Source organism: Mobula birostris, chromosome 7, assembly GCF_030028105.1.
Source record: "Mobula birostris isolate sMobBir1 chromosome 7, sMobBir1.hap1, whole genome shotgun sequence".
Taxonomy (NCBI): Eukaryota; Metazoa; Chordata; class Chondrichthyes; order Myliobatiformes; family Myliobatidae; genus Mobula; species Mobula birostris.
Window position 1 is genome coordinate 171,154,227 of NC_092376.1, and position 9,892 is coordinate 171,164,118.

At 43.7% G+C, this 9,892-nt stretch overlaps 1 protein-coding gene across 2 annotated transcripts; it reads right to left on the minus strand.

The window, feature by feature from the left end:
• Nucleotides 1–456: 456 nt before the first annotated feature.
• On the minus strand, nt 457–9,128 carry LOC140200891 (heart- and neural crest derivatives-expressed protein 2-like). 2 transcript variants are annotated; one of them, XM_072264533.1, is made up of 3 exons: nt 8,484–9,128; nt 4,886–6,554; nt 1,498–1,584 (listed from the first exon to the last, which is right to left on the minus strand). In XM_072264533.1, exons 1-2 carry the CDS (start codon nt 8,967–8,969, stop codon nt 6,456–6,458), a joined length of 585 nt encoding a protein of 194 aa, XP_072120634.1. In that variant the 5' UTR covers nt 8,970–9,128; the 3' UTR covers nt 1,498–1,584; nt 4,886–6,455. The 2 variants fall into 2 exon arrangements, with proteins under 2 accessions (XP_072120635.1, XP_072120634.1); XM_072264534.1 differs by lacking the exon at nt 4,886–6,554 and having other exon boundaries at nt 457–1,584.
• Between the last annotated feature and the right edge of the window lie 764 nt (nt 9,129–9,892).

A 9,892-nucleotide genomic window follows, 5' to 3' on the forward strand; every position in this document is an offset into this window, starting at 1 on the left:
GAAAACCCCAAGGCATTCTACAAGTATGTGAAGAGCAAGAGGATGAGCTGTGTGAGAATAGGACCAATCAGGTGTGATAGTGGAAACATGTGCATGGAGTCAGAGGAGGTAGCGGAGGTACTTAATGAATACTTTGCCTCAGTATTCACCAGGGAACAGGACCTTGGCGATTGTGGAGATGAATAACAGCAGACTGAAACGCTTGAGCATATAGACATTAAGAAAGAGGATGTGCTGGAGCTTTTGAAAAGCATTAAGTTAGATAAGTCACTGGGACCAGATATACCCCAGGTTACTATGGAAAGTGCAGGAGGAGATTGCTGAGCCTCTAGCAATGATCTTTGCATCATTAATAGGGACGAGAATTATCGGAAGATTGGATGGTTGAAAATATTAGATTAGATTAGATTATGAGGACACTCAGTCCTCGTTTATTGTCATTTAGAAATGCATGCATTAAAAAATGATACAAATATCCCTCCAGAATGATATCACAGAAACACAGGACAAACCAAGACTAATACTGACAAAACCACATAATTATAACATAGTTACAACAGTGCAAAGCAATACCATAATTTGATAAAGAGCAGACCATGGGCATGGTTAAAAAAAAGTCTCAAGTCCCGATAGCCCGATCTTCTCATGCAGACGGTAGAAGGGAGAAACTCTCCCTGCCCTGAACCTCCGAGCGCCTCAAACTTGCCGATGCAGCACCATTGGAAGCACCCGACCGCAGCGGACTCTGAGTCTGTCCGAAAACTTTGAGCCTCCAACCAGCCCTCGGACACCAAGCACCGAGCACCATCCTCTGCCGAGCACTTTGACCCCACCCCAGCCGCTGAACAACAAGCAAAGCCAAGAACCCGGGGCCTTGCCCTCCGGAGATTCTGGACCACACAGTAGCAGCGGCAGCGAAGCAGGCATTTCAGAGGTTTCACCAGATGTTCCTCTGTGCTGTCACGTCTGCCTCCATCAAATCAGGATTGTGCACGGTACCCTACTTGACAAATAACAGATATCGCCACCGGAGTGGCCGCTGTGAGCTGTGTCATGCCGCCATCTTCTCCTCCTCCTTCTATTGTTCTCCTCCCACTGAAATATTACTCCCTTGTTGAAGAAAGGGAGTAGAGATAACCCAGAAAATTATAGAACAGTAAGTCTTACTTCAGTGTTGGGAAAGTTGTAGGAGAAGATCCTGAGACGCAGGATTTATGAGCATTTGGAGAGACATTATCTGATTAGGGATAGACAGCATGGCTTTCTCAAAGGCTGGTCATGCCTTATGAGCCTGATTGAATTCTTTGCAGATGTAATAAAACACATTGATGAAAGTAGAACAGTGGATGTAGTGTATATGGATTTCAGTAAGGCATTTGATAAGGTTTCCCATGCAAGGCTCATTCAGAAAGTAAGGAGGCATGAGATCCAAGGAGAACTTGCTTTGTGGATCCATAATTGTCTTGCCCACAGAAGACAGAGTTTGTTGTAGATGATTCGTATCCTGTATGGAGGTCAGTGACCAGTGGTGTTCCACAGGGATCTGATCTGAGAGCATTCCTCTTTGTGACTTTCATAAGTGACCTGGATAAAGAAGTAGAAGGGTGTGTTAGTAAGTTTTCTGATGACACAAAGGCTGAGTGTGTTGTGGATAGTCTGGTGTGTTCACAAAGGTTACAGTTGGATAGGATGTAGTACTGGGCTTTGAAGTGGCAGATGGAATTCAACACAGATAAGTGCAAAGTGGTTCATTTTGGTAGGTCAAGTTTGAAGACATAATATAGTAATGGTAAAACTCTTAGCAGTGTGGAGGATAAGAGGTCCGTGTTCATAAGACATTCAAAGATGCTGCGCAGGTTGACAGTGTGTTGGCCTTCATCAACTGTGGATTGAGTTCAAGAGCTGTGATGTAATGTTACAGCTGTATAAGACCTTGGTCAGACCCCACTTGTGTTCAGTTCTGGTCACCTCACTACAGGAAGGATATGGATACTATAGAGTGCAGAGGAGATTTACTAGGATGTTGCCTGGATTGGTGAGGATGCCTTATGAGAATAGGTTGAGTGAACTGGGCCTTTTCTTCTTGGAGCAACAGAGGCTGAGAGGTGAGCAGATAGAGGTGTATAAGATGATGAGAGTCATTGATCGTGTGGATAGCCCAAGGCTTTTTCCCAGGGCTGAAATGACTAACATGAGGTGCTTGGATGTAGATACAGGGGGGATGTCAGGGGTAAATTTTTCACACAGAGTGGTGTGCGTGTGGAATGCACAGCTGGTAATGGTGGTGGAGGCAGATACAATAGTGTCTTTTAAGAGACTCTTACATACATGAAGCTTAGAAAAATAGAGTACTACATGGTAACGTAATTCTAGGCAGTTTCTAGAGTAGGTCCACTAACTGTTCTGGCACTCTTGTTCCCATCCCCCTGCAATTCTGGTTTAAAGCTGCACTGTGCAGCATTAATGAACCTTCCCACTAGAATATTCATCCCTCTCCACGTCAGATGTAAACAGTCCCTTCTGTGCTGGTCTCGCCCTCCCCTGGAAGAGAGCCCAAAAATCTAAGTATCTTATACCCTCCTTCTTACACCAACTCCTTAGCCATGTATTAAACTGTATAATCTTCCAAGTTCTAGCTTGACTAGCACATGGCACGGATAGAAACCCCGAGATCACAACCCTGGAGGCCCATCCCTTTAACTTATTACTGCAGTCCTCTTCTCATCACCTCCCCCCACCCCGCACTACTGAAATAAGTCCTTTTCAGAACAACTTTAGAAAAAAAATTTAGTTTTTTAGATTTCTTTATTTTCATGTCAAATAAAAAGACAGGCCCTTCAGAAATAAAATAATAAACAATTACCCCAGCGCAGAGCACAGTAGAAATTTGTAAGTATTTTTTAGTAAATTAACTGCTACTTTTGAATTAGATTTTTTTATAAAAACATATTCACTAAGGGATATATGGAAAATCTCCGCAGATTGAAGTATGTGAAGAGCAAGAGGAGAAGACGTGAGGGAATAGGACTAATCAAGTGTGACAGTGGAAAAGTGAGTATGGAACCGGAGGAGATGGCAGAGGTACTTAATGAATACCTTGCTTCAGTATTCAGTATGGAAAAGGACCTTGGCGATTGTAGGGATGACTTATAGCGGACTGAAAAGCTTGAGCATATAGACATTAAGAGAAAGGATGTGTTGGAGTTTGGGAAGTATCAAGTTGGGCGCTTGATGGGACTGGATGAGATATACCCTAGGCAATTGTGGGAAGTGAGGGAGGAGATTATTGAGCCTCTGGCAATGATCTTTGCATCATCAATGCGGACGGGAGAGGTTCCGGAAGATTGGAGGGTTGCAGATGTCCCCTTATTCAAGAAAAGGAGTAGAGATAGCCCAGGAAATTATATACCAGTGAAACTTACTTAAGTGGTTGGTAAGCTGATAGAGAAGATCCTGAGAGACAGGATTTATGAACATTTGGAGAGGTATAATATGATTAAGAATAGTCAGCATGGCTTTGTCAAAGGCAGGTCATGCCTTATGACCTTGCTTTGTGGATCCAGAATTGGCCTGCCCACAGAAGGCAAAGAGTGGTTGTAGATGGGTCATATTATGCATGGAGTTTGGTGTCCAGCGATGTGCCTTGGAGATCTGTTTTGGGACCCCTACTCTTTGTGATTTTTATAAATGACCTGGATGAGGAAGTGGAGGGATGTGTTAGTAAATTTGCTGTTGACACAAATGTTGGGGGTGTTGTGGATAATGTGGAGAGCTGTCAGATTACAGCAGGACATCGATAGGATGCAAAACTGGCTGAGAAGTGGCAGATGGAGTTCAACACAGATAAGTGTGAGGTGGTTCATTTTGGTAGGCCAAGTATGATGGCAGAATATAATATTAATGATAAGACTCTTGGCAGTGTGCAGGATCAGAGGGATCTTGGGGTCCGAGTCCATTGGACACTCAAACCTACTGCGCAGGTTGACTGTGTGGTTAAGAAGGCATATGGTCTATTGGCCTTCATCAACCATGGGATTGAGTTCAAGAGCCGAGAGGTAATGTTACAGCTATTTAGGACCCTGGCCAGACCCCACTTGGGGTACTGTGCTCAGTTCTGGTCACTCACTGCAGGAAGGATGTGGAAACTATAGAAAGAATACAGAGGAGATTTACAAGGATGTTGCCTGGATTGGGGAGCATGCCTTATGAGAATAGGTTGGGTGAACTTGGCCTTTTCTCCTTGGAGTGCTGGAGGATGAGAAGTGACCTGATAGAGGTGTATAAGATGATGAGAGGCATTGAAGTTTGGATGGTCAGAGAGGCTTTTTCCCAGGGCTGAAGTGGCTAACATGAGAGGACTGTTTTAAGGTGCTTTGAAGTAGGTACAGAGGAAATGTCAGGGGTAAGTTTTTTATGCAGAGTGGCAGGTGCGTGGAATGGGTTTCCGGCAATGGTGGTGAAGGCGGATACGATAGGGTCTTTTAAGAGACTCTTGGATATGTGCATGGGGCTTAGAAAAATAGAGGGCTGCGGGTAACCCTAGGTAATTTCGAAAGTAATGCATGTTCGGCACAGCATTGTGGGCCGAAGGGCCTGTATTGTGCTGTAGGTTTTCTAGATGAAATTTTGTCATAAGTTGGTCGGAATCTGGATCGACTACAGAAACTCCTCTTCCAACGACTCCAAAACCTGTTGCACCAGTTTTAACTGACAATTTTTGATCAAAGTGGCGAAGATAATTATTATTTTCACTCAGGCTAAGCTATTTTAAATGATACATTTACAGTACTTGAGAAATGAAATATTTAACAGTGTGTAACTTTGCTACTCTTAAAAAGAGACTTTCCCTCTAGTTTATAAACACAAGAGATTCTGCAGACGGCACCTGTTTTGCTGAGTTCCTCCTGTGAGTGTTCTTCGCTCTAGTTTATCTTGCCCTTTTATTAATAAAAAAATATCAGCAACAATGATAATTATACCAATTCTGAACTGTCGGTCGAGTTATCTCTGTCCATGGGCTTGTCTGCACAAATCAGCGTGAATGGATCGCTCTGTGCTCTGTACCCACACTCAAAATCAGGGAGATGTATTTGTAACAAGATCCCGGCTCCAGATCTTGAAGTGAAACCAGAAATTAATTTGGCGATTCGATCATAATTTTAGCATATTTATTACAATTTAATACATTTGTTTACTTTAATTTATTTTATACGAAGCATAAATACTATAATAATTCAAAAGCTTGGCGATGTCAGGTTCTTGAAGTTAATGCATCCACGAGAGATCGACGTTTATTGAATAAGCTAAAACTTTGAAACTCTGAATGGTAGAGCGGTGTTCCAGTCACTTGCCGTTGCCTCTCAGCCGATACTTGACAAATATTTAGTAACTGGCCAAATCAATCCAGCTTCTAGTATTAGGCGCATCAATTCAAGAACGTTTTTTTACATAGTGGCTCATTTGAGAATTAATGTACTGGAGAACTCAGTGTGACCATCATACAGTGCCAATGGGGTGCTATGATGTCAGCGGGACAATATTACTAGAATAGATTCTACTATGAAAGTTATATATAGACTCTGTAGAGACAGTGCAGATAAGATCATATCTGATTAGAGTTCAATGATAAACTGAAACAAAAACATTTCGCGTTTTAAGAGACACTCCTCTCCAACCACTGGAATTCATGATTTGCTTGTCTTCTAGACAGACGGTGAAGTCCCCAACGATCAGGATTTCTGTTGTGGGCCAGGCCTGAAAGAAACCCCTGTCTATGTAAAATAATGAGAACGAGCGGAGCTCCGCAGACAGCTTATTTATTAACCAAAGTGTGGCAGAGGCAGAATCATGGGCTCTTTACATCTTGGTCGGTCAACTCTGCTGCACTGACCGAGGGGCAATGGGAAGTGTGAGGTCGGTGATAGCCTCGGACACCAAGCATCCCTTTCTGCAACTCGATAGACCGGGATTCAAATTGAAAGAGCAGGTCCTGCTGACAACGTAACTCTGCAGGCCCCGAGCAAAACTACAATCTTGAAAGACCGGAGCGCCAACTCAAAGCGTCCGGGACACTAACGTGTAGTCTGTATACAAATGCAGAGGATTATAAATAGAGAATTTATTCGTGTAGGTTCCAATCGGACATCAATGAAGTAGGCAGTAGAGAAGAAAATGCTGTTCCCTGCTCCACTAAAAGTTTCGAAACCAAATGAAATCTCCGTGTGTTAAATCCGTCGCCGGGCAGAATTCCTGATCCCGAAAAGCATTTCTTGAAGGCTTATCCAACTCATTGAGGCTTCCTTCAATGAGTAATGTGCAACTTTCAGAAACTTTCGAAAATAGATTAAAAAGGATCATTTCTTTTTTCATAGTCTTTGTAACATAGTTCACATTGCACTTTGATTCGCTGCTCAGTTCGGGCAATGCCGGGTTCTGGTGCAACATTACACGCTGCTTCACTGGCAGAGTTCGAGAGCCCAGACTTGCTGTGGCCACCCCGTTCTCCCCTTCAGTCTCTTGTCGCTGCTGCTTTTGGGTGCGCTCATTGTTTCGTTCTGGTTTAAAGAAAACAAAGTGTTTTTTTTTATCGGCGCGAGCGAAAACCGGGTATGTGCAATACTTATTTTGGTAGCAACGATGCATCCGATGGGAATGGTCATGCACTTTTGGTAGAAGGATTAAAGGAGTAGACTATTTTCTAAACGATTAAAAAAAAATAAAAATCACTAATGCAAAGGGACTACTTGGGATCTCTCTTGCAGGATTCCCTAAAGGTTAACTTGCAGGTTGAGTCGGTGGTATGAAAGGCAAATGCAATGTTAGCATTCATTTCGAGAGGATTGGGATATAAAAGCAAGCATGTAATGCTGAGCTCGGACCGTAATTAGAATATTATGAGCAGTTTAGGGGCTTTTATCTAAGAAAAAAAATGTGCTGGCGTCGGACAGAATCCAGAGGAGGTTTACGAGAATGATACCGGGAATTAAAGGGTTAACATATGAGGACCGTTTAATGGTTCTGGGCCTGTGCTAAACGGGGAGCGGTGGGGTATCTCATTGAAACCTATAGAATACGGAAAGGTCTGGATAGAGTCGATGTGGGAGGATGTTTCCTACAGTGGGTCAGTCTAAACTCGGGGGGCACAGCCTCAGAACAGAGGGACGTCCATTTAGATCAGAAATGAGGAGCAACTTCTTTAGCCAGAGAGAGGTCAATCTGTGGAATTCATTGCCCAGATGACTGTGGAGGCCAAGTCGTTGGGTATATTTAAAGCTAAGGTTGATAGGTTGTTGATTAGTCAGGGCGTCAAATGTTACGAGGAGAAAGCCGATGCAGCGGGTTGAGTGGGATAATAAATCAGCCATGATGAAATTGTGAAGCAGACACTGGGTCCAATAGCCTAATTCTGTTCCTATGTCTTATGGTGTTATGGGAAAGGAAAGGTACGTTATCCGGAGTTTCTCCGGTTAGCGGACGATTTCTCTACACGCCTCTCTGACGTATGGGACAGGAATAAAATAATGCTGTTCTTGTAAAGTTAAGGTTAAAGTTAGAACGAAAGTCGGAAGCGGCTCATGGGTATTAAAGATAAATTTTCGATGTAGCCAACCTAAAATACCTTTCTGCAACCGTGGCTTTGCGGCTATATGGCAAATATTTGAATGGCAATCAGAAAAATAAGAGAATAATAGAGTTCAGTGAGAGATTCAGCAAAAGTCCGTTCAACATTTTACGGAACAATCAACTAGCTTTCTCTAGCTCCTAATTCTTATGCTATTAGTTCACATCGAACTCAGATTTTAAAATGAAATATTTGCTCATAGTTTTAAAGTAATTGGGATCAGTGCTTCGTTAGTGATTAAAGTTTTCCTTCAAGAACCTGCAAAGAAGTGAGGTGATAGGGTTAAGCAAACCACGCATTAGTTTCCGAAAATAATTCGGATTGGTATCCAATTATGTAGAATGGGTTTCAGTTCACTTGTTTGTGATTTATTGAGAACTGGGCAAAGGTGGATCTCGCCGTTTTTACTGGATGTGTAAAATTAAAGTTTTCTTGTGTAAGGGTCTAGAAATTGTATAACATTATTAATCCCAACTTCCTTCGAGCTCATTAATTATTTGGAGCGCCGGAGACGCATTTAGTTTTTGCCCATTGCTCTTAGTTGTGGTCGGCTTGTTGGTTCGCCGTGGAACCTTTGTCGGTTCCGTCCCGTTGGGCCTTTCCATCTTAATTTGCCGGACAGTTGATGATTCGCTGCGGTGCGTGGTTCAGACCACTGGGTGTCAAACAAACCCTGGAGTTTGTGACGGCGAATTCATTCAACTGCCAGAGTTGATTATAACCTTACTCCAAACATTCGATGCAAAATATTTCGGTTAATGTCGCTAAACGTACTATTCGAAACTTCTGTTAATAGCATCAACATCCAAGTGCAATTAAACCACATCAATAACAACGGCCGTTTCTGTGTTCGAGTCCTTACCGTCTCTCGTTTGCGTTTACTTTCTCTACTGTCCATTTTCTTCAGATCCGCTTTGAAAGCTTCCGTCTCCCCGACCTGACTGTCTTTTGCCAAAGTATCCATGAGATAAGCAATGTAACTAGTAGCCAACCGAAGCGTTTTAATCTTGGATAGTTTAGTATCGGCCGGGACGTTGGGAATGCAGTCCCGCAGCTCGGCAAAGGCGCTATTGATGCTCTCCGTACGGCGCCGCTCCTTCTTCGTGACGGCCGCTCCTCTGCGGTGCCCTGGTGCTTGTCGGGCGGGATCGGAGAACGCTCCGTTAACACTGCGATGGGGGCTGCGGGAAGGCTGGCTGGAGTAATCGGGGGACAGAACTCCCTGATTTAGGAACCAGCTCTGCAAAAACGGATGGTCTTGTTGGCAACGGCTACTTGGGGCGAATGGAAAGCCCTCGTGCACGGCGGGGTGATGGTGTAAACTGCCAACGACGTTCATGGTTCCCATTCAATTCACAGCGTGCAATATCAGCGACTAGCCCCCCGCGTCTACCCGCTTCTAACGGGCTGCATCTCCACTTATTTCCAACATTCACTGAATTCTCTCACCTTTCCACTCAGTGTCGGACTTGCGACTTAAACAGTCTGCCCTAGAATCGGTAAACCAACTAACATCCTGTCTGTTCGATAACAGCTTTACATCATGAAATGACGGGATCAAGGGGAGGAGACCGAATCATTGACTTTAACCTATTGGGTAAATATCAAAACGCATTGGGGAGGATGCACCGAACGAGGGTCAGGGGCTGAATCCAGGAAGATTAGAGGGGGACAGACAAAGACAAGAATTTTTATTCGTCACCAATAAAAGAACATAGAGTTTAGAAGAGTGCAGACAGGCCTTTCGGTCCGTGATCTTATGCGGAACTAATTGAATCAAAAACCCAACCAACCCAGCAACTTCTGCCTGCACTATGTCTGCACCTTTCCATTTCCTGTACATTCATGACCCATCTAAGAGCATATTCGACGCCTCTAATTTATTTGCCTCTGCCATAAACCTAGGCAGTGCATTCAAGACATGCACCAAACTCTGAACAAAAACTTGCCCTGCATATCATTTAGAACTAACCCTCAAATGCATTTTCTCTGGTATTAGATATTTCAACCCTAGGAAAAATAAAGTGTCTGTCTACCCTATCGATGCCTCTCATAACCCTATAAACCTCTATCGGACCTCCCTTCAGCCTCCGCTCCTCCAGAGTTTGTCCAATCTCTCCTTACAGCATATGCCTTGGAACCCAGACAGCATCCTGGTAAACTTCTTCTGCACCCTCTCCAAAGCCTCCATGTCCTTCCTATAATGGTGTGACCAGAGCTCAATGCAATGCCCCAGATGCAGCCTCCCCAGAGTTTTATAAACTTACTGGT